Source organism: Homalodisca vitripennis, chromosome 7 (genome assembly GCF_021130785.1).
Source record: "Homalodisca vitripennis isolate AUS2020 chromosome 7, UT_GWSS_2.1, whole genome shotgun sequence".
NCBI classification, from domain to species: Eukaryota; Metazoa; Arthropoda; class Insecta; order Hemiptera; family Cicadellidae; genus Homalodisca; species Homalodisca vitripennis.
In genome coordinates, this window is record NC_060213.1 from 21,215,342 (window position 1) to 21,234,043 (window position 18,702).

Genomic DNA, 18,702 nt, shown 5'->3' on the forward strand with positions numbered 1-18,702 from the left:
CTTAAAATTGAATTATTTCTCAATTTAACCACCTATCGATCCTTTAACCGTGGATATTTCAATCAGGCGGAAGTATAAAGCACCCATTTGTTGAGTATTCTAAACTGAATAATTAATACTCCAATAAAGAATTTCAAGATAGCTACTTAAAAGTGTACTCAAAGTGTATATTACTATTGGGAAATTACTGTACTTCATGACGATTGTAAAGGCAAAACCCAATACTACGTCAGGAAAAACTGTTAGGATTACACGATTCAATTCTGATTCTGATGAAAGTCTGTGGGTTTAAAAGCTTAGCCGAAATCCCAGGAGATTTGTCTTCGTGGTGGATGTCTTATACAGGAAGCGCTTGGTTTCTCAGCACTTAGTTGCTCAGCACTTAGTTACTCAGCACCGATTCTCAGCGCTCAGTTTTAAATAAACTGTAATCGAATTAGGACTACACAAAAAAGATAAAGTTCAAAGCATTGATTCAGAATAAGTTAGAAGAGTTAATTACAAATAATCTGTACGCGGTCTTAAATACTGCAATGAATTATTAATTTAAGAAACAAATTCAAGGTTAATTAATTTGTAATACACACGCGCGTGCTTGCGTGTGTGTTTACGTGTGCGTACTCGTATAAACATATTTTTATTGCAATTTGGTCTTGAAATAGTAGAATTTATTTCTCTGTGGTAATTTTCTGTTGGCTACAGTAACATTTAACTATTGTTTAAGTTTCATGTTCAGAAACAGTATATAATATTTAAATATATAAGAATGATATGTGTGTGTGTGTATATATAATGTATTATTGCAGGTTCCTCGCAGTACGATACCCCATCAAGTCCCTGAGCACGGCGAAGCGCTGTAACCGGCTGGTGGGCTGCGCCTGGGGCCTCAGCGCTCTGCTCAGCGTACCTCAGGTCTGTGATCGAATTCTCACTGTGGGCATTCTAGCATTTTCAGTCTATATCTGGTACATATTCACAAGACCTGAGCTTAAATTTATTGAACATTGAATACAACCACATGTGTCACAGTAAAAAACTGAACTGAATGTACTGAAAGTAGTTACATTAGTATTGTGTTGTAACATTTTAACATTCCCTCTGCCATAAGTGTATCAAGTAGAACATTACTCTGGAGCACCATTAACCACCCCATAGTAAGTGTGGACAGTACAGATACATGTTTGATTTTGGGCTCACCAACTTCCAAATGCGAGAAAGATTTTTCAAAAAATGGAAATGTCAATGCTGAGCCAACTATTTTAATTCGGATACAAACCTTTACACATGTTGTTACTGGATCTGCACCGTGTGATCTTATAACAAGTCACTATATATGGTTCAGAAGTATAAATAGCCTGCAACATATGTTTAAAACGAAATCTTTGTAATTTACTGGACTGTAGTGTTGATATTGTTGGCCCCAATGTTACTAAAGTCCGCATTATATCTCGAACTATTATGCTTCAAGTTTTGCGTGAAGCGTGTCTGTACAGACAACATCAAAATTGCTGCTTATCCCTCAATGGGATTTGGCTGAGCGTTAACAAAGTCTTAACTTTCCGCAGGATACATTAAAAAATTGAGTAGCAAAATTAGAATTTTGAAGCTTTTGTAACCATTAAATCGGCCGATAATAATTTTCTTCTTCAGTTTATCTGTCTTTTGCAGTATATCTTAAGAAAGAAATGTGCACATTAAGCAAATTTTGCATAATATTAAGCTTATAGCTTTGTTACAGCTTTCATTTGTACATAGTCAAGATAGAGTTTTAATATAGTCCATATCCGCTCATAGCTTTTGGCTATTCATTAGCGAATCACTCATGCATGATACCTCGAGAACGAGTTGAGCTATAGATATGGATTTTTACATAAACCCTCATTTATTAAAGACAATATTCTTCATTGAAGCTTCATTTCATTTAGACAACACGATGTCCCTATGTCTTTTCTTGAGAATTTTCGAGATCAAATTGAGCTATTGTCTTGAGATTTAAATTAAACTTTGTTTCTAAATAGCAAAGACCGAGTTAAGTTACAAGCCATACCCGTCTATGAGAATCGGCTGAGCGTACCTTTCATTAAGGAGGATAAATCGAGAACGGATTTATTGAACTTTTATCCAGAACCCATACAACTTTATTTCTGGATTTGACTGCAATTACACCAATCGCGATAAATCAATGTGGGATGGTCCATATCCGGAGAGACAGCAGTGATTTGGTGACAGTTAGGTCAGGCAGCCTTTTAGACATTAGGATTCATCGTAAATCATCAGGATGTTTTTGACACAACTCCTATAGCTTTAATACATCGAATCCTGTTACGCGAAACCTCGTGTACAAAATAAGTATCAACACAACTCTCTAGATAATGATAAAAATATAGATTTAACTTTTCGTTGATTGAGAATCAACGCAAGGTACAAGTTGCACAGCATTTTTCCAACTAAAGATAGCCCTGAAGATGTTCATCACACCAAAGTGAATTCTAATTAATCTATATATATATATATATATATATATATATATATATATATATTGATTTTATCATATGCTACTCCATACTACTTAATTGCAGCGAAACAGGAATTACTGTAAGTCATCCTGTGCTTTAAATAACTCTAATTTTAACTTTTACGATTATTGGATTTTGACTAATGGCATTATTCTTTGGTAGCAAAGTAATCATAAAAATCTCTAAAATATAAATCTTATTATCTTTGATCTCATTAGGAGTTAGAAGTCATGTTTAAAATCCAGAAGCATGCAATAAACGTACATACATAGTATGTTATATCATAAAAATTAATGGTATGTTTTTATTTTTATAAAATATAAAATAATTAATGTCTTTAAGAAAAATTGCAGAAATTAAAAACAAATCAGTTTCTTTTGTTACAGAAGCAGTAATTTTCTATGATATCTTCTACCACCCTTCCCCCACCACTAAATTCCCAAAGTCCCATCTCTGAAAGCAAATGTTGAAACTAAGACATTTTCGTCTAATGCAGAGATATAGTAATTGGCAAGTTTTCAAAACACTATATTTTGTAACTAAGTAAACAGGTACATATATTTGTTCCGCTTACGGATACATACACAGAGGAAAGACAAGCTTGAGACTTAAGGTACTTGTACATCACGTTGTCGGAAAGCTTTCTGGTGTTACGACGTTCGCTGAATTTCACGCTACAATAAAGTGGCAAACAGCTCTAAGCGTAAAATTCACATATCTTAAGTTCATTTCACTCGTGTGCTTTTGAATAGCACTGAATGTGTTCAGATTTAATTATAGTTTCTCGTAAAATACTTCTACAGTGATTAAAGTTAATTTCCATTATAGACTATTGATGATTTTGGATAAGGAAATAGTTGTGAATAACAAAAAAACACGTACACAAAACAAGACACAACGCGACGTTTCGAGGTCTGGGATCTGCTCTCTTCTGCAGGTGGTAAATACTATAACATAACGTTAAGCCTGCAAAAACGGATATCGTGTCGAAAACTATTAGATTGTAAGGTCACGGTTAAACGCCTTTGTACTAAAACAATTTTCTTATACCAACGTATTCAGAGTATCACACGAAGAGGTTTAAACGTTTGATTTTGTATTACTTGCCCATTTATGCACCAAACATATTCCCCTGCACAATTAATAAAGTAGTTTTTAATTAATATTATGTGAAAACTAAATATCCCTAAAAATTTTAGAAACAAAATGGTGACATATTAAAAAGTTGTCATTTTCTTTCCTATAAAAATTCATTTGTTGAATTACCTGAATTGATTACTGCATTGCAGTTTTAAACAATAGGTGTTTAATAACGCTTATTGTTGAAAACAGCTATTTGATTGAATAATATTGCTTGTGCTATAAACATACAACCTAACCTCCTCCATTACAGTTTTAGTGAAAACTGGCATTTAATGTTGAACAAAAAGTGAAATTTTGTGCGTAAACTATTGCTTTTGGTAACATTACGGAAGCAATTAGTCAATTCCAGGTTGCCTTCCCAGGAGTTGAACGACCTAGCAATCCAACTAAGTTGAAAATTCTTTTGTTAGAAACTGGAAGTGTCGTAAAAAGTACTCTAGAGGATCAAATGAGGAAAGAGAACTAGTACTCTTATTTAGTAGTAGTTGTGAGAAGTACTAGTATGCACATCAATGCTCCGCTCTCCAGGTAAACCTAAATCACTAGGGAAGTTTGAACTTGAATCTGGTGTTCCAAAGTCTTCAGTACAGAGAATAATTAAGAAAAACAAAATTAAATTTTACAAAAGTCTTCTAGTCCAAAATGTTCTGGAAGATAATCCGGACAGGAGAGTGAAATTTTGTTCTCGTATCCGAGTTTCATTAGCTAGATCCTAATTGGCATTCTTAACATGTTTTCTCAGACGAGTCCACTTTCTACCGTAACGATGCTCCAAATAGGCATGATTGTAATTATTAAATCACCGGTAATCCATACATTCTTGAACAGACTCTACTCAAATCAAAAGGACTTACTGTTTGGGCAGCTGTCAGTTGTAATGGGGTGCTATCTTACGGCATTTCAGACAGTACAATGACTGGGAATGGTATAAACAGGTTTTGAATGAACAAGTCTTGTCTCATTTTAAGGTTCCAGAATGAATCTAGCAATCTCCCAAAAAGATGGTGTTTCTCGTCATTTCGCAAATACTGTCAAGCGATTACTAAAAGACAACCTTGATGGCCGTTGGATTGGTCGTCGAAGTGAGTTTTTCAATTAGCCATCCCGATCTCCAGATCTACCTGTGTATGATTTATTTCTATGGGGTTACTTGGAACAATTTTATACTTGTGACTTTAATAATGATGAGGAATTAAAACAATAAATTGAAGAGGAACTTCTCCGGATACCGCAAAATTTCTTTGTAAGATCTTACGATTCATTTGTTAAGCGCTGTTATCAGTTTGTCGCTATTGCTGGATCTACAGTTCGAATACTTGTGGACTGTTATTGTTAGTTTTTTTTCAATACTTTATGTTCTATTCTTCTGATTTAAATGATTTGTTTCTCTAGAATACGACAATAAATAATTTTACAAAAAAAAAAAAAAAATACTTTTTTACTGTTTTTTAAGTATATTTTTTCAAAATGCCACCATTTTGTTTCAACAATTTATAGAGAGCTGAAATTTTTACAGAATACTTTTTTAACTTATTTAATGAATTGTTTATAGTTTGACCATGTTCGGTGAATAAATGGGCAAGTAATATAAAATGAAACGTATAAACCTCTTCGTGGGACACTCTGTATATTTACGAGATATTCAAGTGTCCTACACGCGCAAAACCGGATATCGTGAATAATTTTATGACGTAAGCAGTACGTCTAGGTATTAGTACGAGCGATCTTCTTTCTACTTTCTTTTAGGTATTTTAAAGACATCTCCTGTATTGTCGTGTTTATTAGGACTTTTAGCTCGCTTCAATACCAAAGTAAAATCTCATCGTACCAAATATCCACTGAACTACAATGTTATCTGTCGTATACTCGGGTCAAGGTCGTATTGGAAAAAGAATCAGCTGACAGTCTTTTCCAAATGTATAAAGAATTCTACTATAAAAATACAACCCTTTTATTTGGAAAGGTTAGGAGTCAAATCAATAGAAGTTGGAAGAACGTTGTTTACAAGCAATCTTTTGTTCAGATATGATCTCTTGCCAGAAACCATTTGTCTTTTGAAAGTAATTTGTTTTCCCTGTCCGCGAATGCAAGTCATTGTTGCTCTATAGAGAAGAGAATCCAGATTTTATTTATTATAACCATGCTACTTTCGGGAAAACATCTGGAATCTTCAAATTTTATATTTTTCGTTAATTTTAAAACTTGGCCGGCACTGACCATTTGTTTTGATAGTCAAAATTCATTAGTATTTTACCGAATTTATCGTGACATTTTATGCGTGTAAGATGGCAATTGGTGTTCGATTTGGTTACAGTTAATTTTATTATTACTTTTAAAACATTTTAGACACAGCTCTTTGAGATTGTCTTTCCTAGACACAAGACAAATTAACAGTACTTTGGTAACTCCGCGTGCGACTGTATAGGGCATTTATTGCGGTACATAGGGCTATACTTTAGTTTTCATTTAAAAAACACGGCAACAGATAAGGATATGAAAGATTATAATAATGTATATTAGAGATAACATAATTAAATTTCGTAAGTATATTTTATTTTAAAGCATGTTATTATCTAATATTACATTTTATTAATATATGTAATTGACTGGTCTCAATTAATACACAGACTGTAGAAAATACATATCTTCAGCTGCATGCGTGGCTGCTGCTTGGATGGGTGACCGCTGAGAAATCCTTCCTTTACAAGCGCCCGCGTTCCCGGACATTGGCGATGGTTCGGAAGTCACCTTTAAGCCGTTGATCCCCAGGTTATGCCCCAGTTTTGGGCTTCGTAACTTCGCCTGGCAAAATCAAACATATTTACTTTATTTTACTTTGTGCCTAGTTATAAAACTGCCCAAAAGCCCTATTTTGAATAAAGCTTGCATAAAGTGATAATACAATCTGTTTTATATTTTTAAGTCGTCAGCCTTTTCTTAAGTATTAAAAAACATCAAATCATCAAAAAAACAATTACTCTCTTTTAAGTATTGTAATTATGATACGCTTATTGTTATTAAAAATGTTTCATGTAATTGCATTTTGGGAGAAAATCGCATTTTAAATTGATTTTAAAAATTGTAATTGGACTAAATTATATCTGATTATTTATTTGTCAGTACATTCGTTCAACATATAACGTCATATCGTGTTTTATTGAAATTAGAGAGATTTCTAATTCAATGCCTTTTTGAATTTGCTCAAGCATGTCTCCAGTAATGAGGTATTGGCCTAGCAGACTATTAATAACATATACTCATGACCAGTATTTCACTATTTTATTTTAATTTTTTAATTTGTACTATAAAATTTTCTGTAAACTATAAATTATGTTCCAAGGGGTGACAATTAAGAAGAAGTTTTAATATCAAAACTGTAAACATTAAATGGATTTCAGAACTTTAAAGGAATAAGTTTTAAAATAAAATAAGAAACATAAATTACTTCCTGGACAAATAGTGTGATATTTATTCACTTTTACAGAATAAACTAATATGTTAAAAATATACTGTTGATCAAGTGAAAATTATAAACCATTTTGTGGGACATTGTGGTTAGTAAAACTAGTTGATAGCAGCTCTAATGAAATCAAAACATCGGGTCACTAGGTGGAACAACGCGAGTTTCGCTCCGACTCACACAATGAATGAATAAGTTAGCAATATATCACTGATATGTCCGAAAATAGCAGTGCACTGCTTGGTCTTGAATGGTGATAACATTAATGGTCGTCTAATTGATTGTTATATAAAACATAACCACCGTCCCCATTATCATTGGACCTGTTTTAAATTCGAAAAACTAATTATATATTTGCCAAGGTCGCGGTTTTTGAGACGTTAGGCAGCTCATCTGTATCGCAGTAATTATTGCTTTAGAACGCGGAACCACGAGCCATTAAAATTTTTAACTCTCTTAGCAATTTTACTTATTTCTATCGCCATAACAAGGCGTATCATTTTATCGTTTGGTTCAGGAAAATTAAATTAGGGAATAGTTTAAAATGTGTTGAACAATGGAATACCGAAATACATTTCGTCTAGAGAACCAAAACGCACAAGATCGTCAGAGTAATTCAACACTTTTTGACGTCTGAAGGAAAAAAAACCTCAATAAAACATAAAGTATCGCGTTTTCTGTCATATAAGCAATGATTTCAAATTTGTAGAATAGGTTGCTTTTGATTTACGTAAATCGTTTTGAAAACGTTTAGATAGCTTTAACACTTTCAGACTTTTATAAAACATAAATTTATATATATATAAAAAATGTGTTGAGCAATCCCCCCCCACCCCCCCCCCCCCCCACCCCCCCCCCCCCCCACCCCCCCCCCCCCCCACCCCCCCCCCCCCCCACCCCCCCCCCCCCCCACCCCCCCCCCAGCTCTCTTGCATTCAATTTCAAGTACAGTACTATCTATATTGCATTATTGATATTTGGGAATACAACATAATGCGTGGAATATGTTTTTACATTTTTCAAACAATCTAATCCTCATAAATTATATTCGTAAATGTTTATATTTATGATGAATTACTTTGACCTATGTAATTTAAATTATGCCTTTATGTAATAACGAATTTAAAAATCCCCCTTTTAAACCAGTCATTACACTTTTTAGTTCCCTTGGTGCTTGTCAGGTAATATTACCTTTGAAATTGGAAAACTAAAATGATCATTCAACATATATATATATATATATATATATATATATATATATATATATATATATATATATATATATATATAAGTAGATATGAATATGCCGATTCTGGCGCACTTTTGGGACAGTCCAGAAAATCAATGTAAAAATACTGTCCATTGAACAATAAACAAATCTAAGAAATCTAACAGGAAACCACGAATGGAAAATAACCGAATCTATAGCTGTTTTTACTGTTCAATGTTTGCTTCTACATTTATAAGCTGTTTTTAAATGAAAAAATCCAGAAATCTTAATAAAAAATTTAAAGACGGAAAAAATGAAATTTTGCTAACAATCACTCGAGAAGTCGGGGAGAATGTGAGTAAAACCGCATTCTTTTCAAGAGGTTTCCTCGTTTAATTTTCTCCAAATGTACTATAAAATCATCGAGGATTTCTGGTTCAAAATCATAAACAAATTCTACATCTAGATAATAAAAAAATACAGGTAATATCTTTTCATAATAAACGTGTGTATTTAAACCAACAAACCTAATGTATTCTTTGAAAAGGAAAATAATTTTGTCAATGGTTCCAAGAGATAAGTAAAAATTTTTATTCTGTTTTTCTAAATTCTGTAACAAATTTTGTTTGCTTCTTGTCTCCATATTGCAATTTTGTAAAGCAGATTATTCAAAATTGTGCTAGTTTATTTCGAAATTTCTTAGGTTTAGGTCTTTCGTACCAAAATTAAATTACAATCTCTACAAACTAATCTTTTATCAATAATTTCTCCTCTATTATAACACTTGTAACAGTTTGGCATTATACTCTTCCATTTAAACAAAAAGATTTTTTTTATAAATGGAGATTATGGAACTAAGTCTGCCGAGATATTAAATTTTTTCAGCGCAAATGTTTGGTGTTTACATTTCTACAACAGAGATAAATAGAAATAATTTCATTCTATTGTACAAACTATTTAGGATATTAATGTGTACGATTAATAAAGATTATTCCGGAAGAAATCGAGATTTTTCATCAACGAAAGAAGTATATTTTTGAAATATTAGAAGGAATGAAAGAGAATAATATGAAACATCATTAACTACTGAAATTTCTCTAATATCGTTCTTAATCACATCATAGGCTAAAAATTTCTCAGAGACAACAACAACATAACAAATCGCGTTTGTAACAGCTTTTTGAAAATCCATATTGATAATTATATCGTTCTTTGAACCAGAAATATTTTGTCAAACTCTTTGTTGTATCAATGACATAAATAGGTCTATTCGCTAAAAATTCTTTAGGATTGTAATACATTTTCCTTATTATTACAGTAAACTTTCTTAAAATCTTGATACATCTGATACATGATTCTGAAAAGACCTCCTGAAATGTTTAAGTTTTGTAATTCATCTGGATAATAAGAACCGTTCAATTTTACTCTGATATTTTTTTACATTCAAACTATCAAACTTTGAAGGATTTTTTTCTTGATTATTCTGTCTATACTGTTTGAAAACCTATAATAATGAACTTGGGATTGAAAGATGTTTCTATAAAATAATTTGTGATATCGAACGAATAAGTTGTTCCGGAAATACCTTTTTGTTCAATACATTGCCAAATCTAGAAAAATTAAAACATAATGTTTTGACTTTTTGTAATTTCTTCATCAATCAACCTAATTTTACTCGTGGTTTTATAATCAATCATTGGAACTCTAATAAAAAAAAATCTGTAATTGTATTATTTTTCCATCAACAGGCATAACATTTCCAGTTGCAGTCTTCAGAATCACATCATCGTCTTCTGCTCTTATAAAACTTAGATAAAATCCTCCTTTATAGATCGGAATAGTAACATTTTCAAAAAATCCTAATCCAAAATGAGATAAATTTCCAGCTGCTTCAAAAACACCAAATTTTAAAATCTGATTCAAAGCCATTAGAAGTTTGAGAAATAACATAACTTTTTGAATACGAAATAGTTCCTTTAATTGTGCTTAATTGGCCACAGTTTTCGACTTCTTCTATCAATTTATTGTGTTTTCTTACTTCAATCTTAGAAAATAAAAACGGTATAAAAATTATCGATTAAATCTAACATTATCAGTTCCAAGATATGCTTGACCATCTTGTTTTGTTAAAGTTCCAGAAATATAAAACTGGAAGTTAGACGAGCAAAAGTTATCTCCAAAATCAATATTAAACTCAGTTCTTTTATTCGTTTCATTCAAATGTTGTTTACTAATTGGATAGAAATTTTTAAACTCCGCCCTTTCAATATCACTAGCATATTTTCTGTAGTCCGCCATTTAATAAGAGAAAATTTAGAAATTTTAAACATCGTGTATCATTTTTTCATCGATCTAATGTACGTTTTTATAAGAAAAGATATAAATTTTAGTAAAATAATTAAAAAGATTAGAGTCATTTTTAATGATCTACTTCGTCATATTCAGGATTCTCTTCCTTAAATTTTGCGATCTCGGTCACATATTTCAATAAAATCTGCACAGGATAGTAACCGCTATCTATAATATTATTCCAATCAACTGTATCTTTATTTTCATCCAAAAACTTTATACTCAAGTGTTGATAGAGACAAAGAAACAGACATATGATCTTTTAATTGATAATGTATATTTTTCTTGAATGAACTCTGATGATAAAGTTTGATATTTAGCAATGTTATACCAATTCAATTTGTTTACGTATAATCTCATCATATCTTCGGATAATTCATATTTTTTGAGAAATGTCATCCCAATGTTCTTTTTTCAAATCTCTTTCGTGTTGCATGATAAAAAGATCGAAAGCACTGTAATGTCCCGCCATCTCTATTTATTAAGAAAAAATTTCAAAATCAAGTTTTTATAAATTGGCTCTTTTTTGAGTTACATTCAGCACATTTTTCCAGAAATTCTCTTAACTCCGTTAATGTTTGCATAGTATTTTATATCGTTTGTGGCAGTTTTCTCTTTGCACCTCACACAGTATATGAGCGCCATTTATATAAGGAAAATTAGTCATCGTAACCACCTACTCCATTAAATCTGTTGTCGATGTTTTCAAAAGTTTTATCGACATCTTCTTTAAATTTATTAAAGTTTTCTTCTAGTTTATTTACTTTATCGAGATATAAATCGTTGTATTCAACGAGTTTATGATCAATATTCTCAAAAGTTTTTGTGGCATCTAAACTAAACTTATCAAAAGACTGCTTATTTTTTATAACTTTTTCATTAATTTCGCCAAAGTTTTCTTCTAGTTTAATTAATTTATCATGAAGTAAAGATTGATTAGTAACTACTCTTTTAAAAACTTCACCATTTTTTCTATCGGTTTCATTAAAACCCTCTTGAAATTTAGCGAAATGTTCCAAAAAGTTTGTTATTTTTCCATAAAGATCGCCTTTATATAGATTGAAATTTTCCTCAAAATTTGTAAATTTTTCATCACAATTTTCTATAGATCTTTTACTTCTCGCTTCAAGTTTTTCATAGACTTCTGTTGTAAAATCTTTAACATGCTGTTTATGATTCTCATAATTTTGTTTTAGTTCATTAAACATTTTAATAGGATCTTCTAATTGAATCATTAAAACAACATCAAATGGATTAATTCCTTTACTAACACCGCTAATTCTTTTTCCTTTAAAATCTAAGGCATTTTTAACATTCGGATCATGTAAATCAACAATATCGATGTTTTCTGATAATTTTAGAGGTTTTAAAATTTGTTCTTTAACAACAACATCATGTTTGTCAATACCAGGTCGAAACACCGACAATTCTTTTCTTATTAGCCAAACTAACATAATTCTTTTCAACTTTGATTGCTTCAGTAATTTCATCAGCTTTTTCGATGTGAGACATTAAATTGGTAAATAATTTTTTTACACCATCATCAACTTCTTTTTCCAATGTTTTTATTTTATCAGCAACTTCATTTGAACTCATGAAATTTGCAAGTTTGTTATCATATTCTGCTTTAAAATCTTCAATCTCGACAGCAAACATATCTGAATCTGGAAGGTTTTGTAATACATTTTCTAACTTGTTATCAAACTCATTTCTCAAACTATCAAAATTCAAACTATTATCTACATTTTGAATAATTTGTGTTCCAAATACGTCAAAAATATTTTGTGAATCCATATTTATTAAGCAATAATTTGTTAACAACTTCTTTAAAATCTTTACCATTACTCAGTTCATTCAAAACAAAAACACATAAATGACCACAAATTGGGGGATCTTTATAGTCTTGAATCTGAGAATCATTGTAGTAGACGCTTGATTTTTTCAAATATTTAATCAATTCTATAGGTGGTTTGTCCTCAATTCTTCCATACGAATCAAAATAACATGCATTCTTATCATTTTTATAATAACAAATCCAATGCGTTTCCACTTCCCATAATCGAGTCTAAATTCACAATTCCACATTCAAATTTCTTAACTTTTTCAGGTAATGTATGTCTCATGAAGATTCCTCTAAAATGTTTAATATTTTTGCAGATTTCTTCCAATTCCCCGAATGTTAAAGGTTTAAATTTTTTTTTCAATGTTTGATTTCACGTAATTCAAAGTTTTTTCATCTAATCCAGATCCTGTAACATCTTCCAACTCTTTATCTAACCAATTTAAAAATGTTTCGAACAATAGGAATCACATCTTTTTTAACGATTGGAGCAGCTTTACGAACATAAGGAACAACATTTTTAACAACTGGAATATTTTCTCCAAAATCTAATAAATCTTTCAAAAGTCCACCATTTTTTAAGTTCTTTCAACTGATTATAAGAAAATTCTATTCTGGTTCCTTTATTGTTTTTCTTATGTTTTTCGAGTTTATTGTATTGTCTATTTGTTAAAAATATCTTATCTTCGCCATTTTTTAGTTGATCTATTTTAAATTGAATACTAACGGGTAATTTTCTTCTTAAAAGCGGATTTTATTTTTTCTTTCTGATTTTTGCTGAAGTTTACGTTCACCTCCATTTATATAGTTAAAATTTCAAATAGGTAAGAAAGGAGGGTTAACTATAACTAACTTTTCAACTACTTTAAAAGAAATCACATTTTTTGCAAAAATTATTGAGAAAACTCTTAAATATAGCACATTTCCCCTGAAAACTTTTGTGTTTTTTGTTTAAAATTTTAGGCAAAAGATTTCAACTACTTTTACTTTCTAGACATTTTTAAATAAATTTAGAGCTTTTTAAGTAAATATTTTAGAAAAAACAAAAATCCTAATTAAAAATTTTTGCTATTTAAATGGAAGTTGAAAATAAAATCTGCACTACTGGAAAAATATTCTTTAACAGAACTCTTAGGAAATAAAATAAAACCAACTAACGAACGATTTGGACTAATGGCTTTTAAACGAAAATTTACATAACGATAATCTAATTACAAATATTGGAGATATAAACTATACAGAAAGTGGGCAAAGAATGAGCAAATTTAGAAGAATTACAGAACCTTTTTGCGATAATGATTTTACATGTAAAGGTTTAGGTTCCACGTTCCGCGTTCCACGTTCACGTTCCACGTTCTACGTTCCACGTTCCGCGTTCCACGTTCCACGTTTCCACGTTCTACGTTTCCACGTTCCACGTTCTACGTTCCACGTTCACGTTCACGTTCCACGTTCACGTTCACGTTCCACGTTCTACGTTCCACGTTCCACGTTCAACGTTCCACGTTCACGTTCTACGTTCACGTTCACGTTCACGTTCCGCGTTCCAAATTTTTTTCTTAATAAATGGATAGAGCACTAACATTATTACAAAGCGAAAAAGATAAAATCGAAGAAGAAAGAAATAATAAAATTTTAGAATTAATACAAAATGCCGAGACAGATTTTAAGAATTTAAGAGCAAGTTTATACAATCTTCTAGATGAAAAATATAAGCCAGAACTCGTAGAAATACAGTTTAAAAATAGTAAAAGCTCTGTAAATATTTTAAACAATACAGAATCAGATTCTTTTACATTAGATACAGAAGACGAAGATAAAATATTAGAGATTATTAAACAAGTTGTTAACAGCACAATTGATGTAGATTCTAACGATTTACATAATATTTCTGGAGGAAGACTCTATAAATACAGATTTAGAAGTTCTAAGTATGGTAGTGGATTAAGACACCATTTAAAATTCTAAACATGTCTTTCTATTCTTTTTAAACATTTTAATACATTTATCCAATAAATACGAATCTTTCTTTATTTTTATTAGGAGTTGTTTTGATCTTGTCTAACTTTATTTTTAACTTGTAATTTAGATCAATTTTTCTATCTTTTATTTCTTTTTCTAACCAATAATTAGAAATATAACAATCTTCTACATTTTCGAATTTTAAGATATATCTTTCAGTTTTTCTATAAACTATTGTAGATAAAGCAGTTATTTTTTAATTCTAATCCTTCTTGTAAATCTTCTAATATTTTACAATCCTTTACTTTTATGGTTCCAAGAATGTTATTCATTCTTAGATTTTGTACTTGATTTCTATCTTCTTCTTTGTAAATAATATCTTCCTTATTTGTAAAAAGATCTAAAGCGTTTAGTGTTATAATTTTAGGAAAAGTATTGCCATTAAAAGAAGTTAAACCGTCTGCTTTTATTTCCATAATTGGTTTATCGATTGGATAGTAAATTATATTTAGATCGTTGTATGGAATTAAAATAAATCCTTCTTCCTTTAAATTTTCCTTGTTGTTGTACAATTCGATAAACTTATTTTTAAAAAGTCCTTTAACAAAATATACAGCTTTTTTACCGTCTTTTTCTGCTAAAACTCCAACATAGCTAAATCTAGTCTTTCTATTAACTACAAATGCAGAGATTTTATAGTGTCCTTTAGTACTTAAATCCTTCCATTGTTTCGAAAATTGATCAACTAATTCGTTTTCGATTTCTCTAATTTGTTTATCTTTTTCCAAACTATCTTTATATTTTTCCTGTTCTTCCTTTAAGTTTTCTAGATAGTTTCTTTTCCTAGTTTCCATATTTATTTCCTCCAATTCTTGTTCTCTTTTTTTAATACTTTTTAAAAATATAGAATTTATTGGATCAATTTTCTTAAATGTATTTGGAAATAATTTGTTTGTAATATTAAATCTCTTTCGACAGATGTGTGGAACAACATTTTTGGTGTTTATTAGTCCTAATTCTTTCTAAATCGATCTCTTTTGGAATCGTCGAAAATAATGTATTAGACTTAGAAAAGTATGTTTTGCCTTCTTTTTAAATAGCATTTATGTTTAATCTTTACCAAATTTTTGTCATCTTTGTCTTCTTTTACATAGATTAAGTTAACTGGTAAAAGATTAAGGCTAAATGCAGATATTACGTATGTAATCAACTTGCTTCTTTCTTCTTTATCTGTTGGTAATTTGATCTGTAATCCTGTTAATTTTTTCGTATTTTTATTTCCCCAATAAACATATTGTAAAAATATCGTTAAAAACTATACAGCAACTGTTTTTTAATGCCTTCGTTAATTTTGTCCACATTTTCGATAAAGATACAGAATAAAATGGAGCATTCTTAAAATATCTTCTACTTTGTTTTAATAAGCTTATACAATCATCTAGCGGATCAAATTCTTTATCAGTTTGGACATTTTCGTTTACATAATTGTAAATAGTTGCTTCTAATCTCGTAATTCCATTATTTTTTGCTAACTCACAAGAGAATGTTTCTTTTAATCTTTTGTCGGGACAATTTGCAAAATTTACTATATGGTTACCTAATTGTTTATTAATTCCTGGACTCGTTATTTGGCAGATAAATTTATTATATATTTTTACCCTAGAATTAGAACTTAACCAAGTTAAACAATCTTTTCCAACAGTTTTGTCGTTATCTACAATAATTTTAGAGTTATTTTTAATTTCTCCTTGTTTACAAAAATTATAGTTTTCTATTAAATAATCGGTCATTTCTTGTTTATTACAGATACCAGCAAAATCTTGTGTTATGTCTAAGTCTAGCAAATAATAGTGTTCTATAGCTAATTGTTCTAGTATTTCTGGTAATTCTTCCAAGAGTGTTAATAATTTTACATCTGCTAACTCAATTTTATAAGGTATTGCAACTGGTTTTTTTATATTTATTTGTTATGGTTTTTAAATCTTTATGTATAATTTTGTTTAACTCCTTTTATTGTTATTGTATTAGAATCTAAAAATTGTGGCAATTTCGCTTTTACACCATGTTTTGCTAATGGAAATCTAGAAAATTTGCTTCTTAAGTAACTATTAAATAATCCACAAGCGTGTTTTTTTTAACAATTGTCCTTCTAAATCTGTAGAATCTGTTATTTTAACAATCATAATATTATCGCAAAAAGGTTCTGTAATTCTTCTAAATTTGCTCATTCTTTGCCCACTTTCTGTATAGTTTATATCTCCAATATTTGTAATTAGATTATCGTTATGTAAATTTTCGTTTAAAAGCCATAGTCCAAATCGTTCGTTAGTTGGTTTTATTTTATTTCCTAAGAGTTCTGTTTAAAGAATATTTTCCAGTAGTGCAGATTTTATTTTCAACTTCCATTTAAATAGCAAAAATTTTTAATTAGGATTTTTGTTTTTTCTAAAATATTTACTTAAAAAGCTCTAAATTTATTTAAAAATGTCTAGAAAGTAAAAGTAGTTGAAATCTTTTGCCTAAAATTTTAAACAAAAAACACAAAGTTTTCAGGGGAAATGTGCTATATTTAAGAGTTTTCTCAATAATTTTTGCAAAAAATGTGATTTTCTTTTAAAGTAGTTGAAAAGTAGTATAGTAACCCTCCTTTCTTACCTATTTGAGAACTCACTAACCTACTTAAATCGGTTATCAAAACAAAATGAGATTTGTCTTCTTGTTTTAACATACAGTAGATCAATATTTAATTCTGCATCATATTTTTCAAGAAATTTGTAACGGAACAACCTTAATACTTTCATCAAAACTGTAGACATTGATAGACATTTTTGGATATTTGTACTTGGAATTGTAACTTCGTTTTTCAAATAACTGTATATCTTTTAAAGACATTGGATACTCAAAGCCCGAAAATATCTCGTCATTTACAAATTTTTCATATTGTTTTGATCTTTCGCAGTCTCTTTCGGGTTTTTCAATAGCGCATCGGATAGAATAAATAAAGCAATAATCATCTTTATTTTTGATATTTATACAAGCTTTTTTATCTTTGATTTTCTTTGGTAAATCGATATATGATCCTGCGTTCATAAATTCGTGTTTATTAAGGCTCAAAACTAGTTGTTTGCAGCGTTTTAATGTCCATCCAGAACCTTTATTTGGATGATTCGTTTGTTCTCGATGTGTTAATTTATTAAATTGCTTAGTAATAAAGTCGTTTATGTCAAAGATCTCGTCTGCTTTTATAGTAAAGTACATTGGGCAAGTTTGTGTTTCACCGTTCACTAAAGTTCGTTCGTATTCGCATTCTAAAGAGAGATAGCCCCTCATATTTTTAACGGTTTCTTGAAATTTTTCGATTTAACTTTTAATTTCTGGACGCAAAATAGAAAGATATTTGTAAATTGACATGAAATTTTCATTTAAATTCGTTAAAATGTATTGCTTGAAAAGACCATGGATAGAGGATAAAACTTCGACATCAATGATATTTTCAGGTTTTTCATTAAGCGTTTTATCAATTTCTTCGATCATTTCTGACTTAGTTTTTGTCGTTAGTTTCGATAGCCAATTTTTCAGCTATTGAATTAATTTTCTCATCATTAAATAGATTGAGATCTTTTTTTACTTTCCTTAAAATTTTTCTTTAGTTCACGCAATTTTTCTATATTGTACATCTTCTCGTGACCATCGATTTGATTCTCTTTAGCCCAAGTCCTCAAATAATTCAATTCTTTATTATAAATTTCTTTGTTTTTTAGATGATTCTTTGAATTATAATGCCTGGTGTAATGATGTTCAAAAACATCTTTTTTGCAGTATGGACATGATACCTTTTTCCTCTCCATTTAAATAGGGAAAATTTGAATGTGCCAAGTTTTACTATTTAGTAAAATATCTTTTTATTAAGCTGAAAAATAGCAATAATTCAGTATATTTCTAAGGATTTTTATCAAAATTTGATAAAAATCAGCACAATTTATGGTTGAACAGCCTTTGATTCTTCTATTTAAAGAAGAAAAATTTGTTTAAACTAACACTTTGAAAAGTGGAGAATTTTACTAGAATTTTACACAAATCAGCACAAATTGTTGTAAAACAGCTGTAGATTCTTCTATTTATATAGAAAAAATTTTATTTAGAGATTTTTTAAATTTCAATTTTGTAGTGATTTTTCGAGAAATATCGTTCACATTATCAACTTTAAAGCTAAAAATTCGCA

The 18,702-nt window shown here is 30.0% G+C and overlaps 1 protein-coding gene across 1 annotated transcript in view; it reads left to right on the forward strand.

Moving 5' to 3' along the window:
• Positions 1–18,702, forward strand: part of LOC124366634 (gonadotropin-releasing hormone II receptor) — an 83,600-nt gene that overhangs the window by 3,388 nt on the left and 61,510 nt on the right. Inside the window, 1 exon segment of the mRNA XM_046823232.1 lies at positions 807–912. Within this exon segment, the coding sequence (XP_046679188.1) occupies positions 807–912 (106 nt within the window).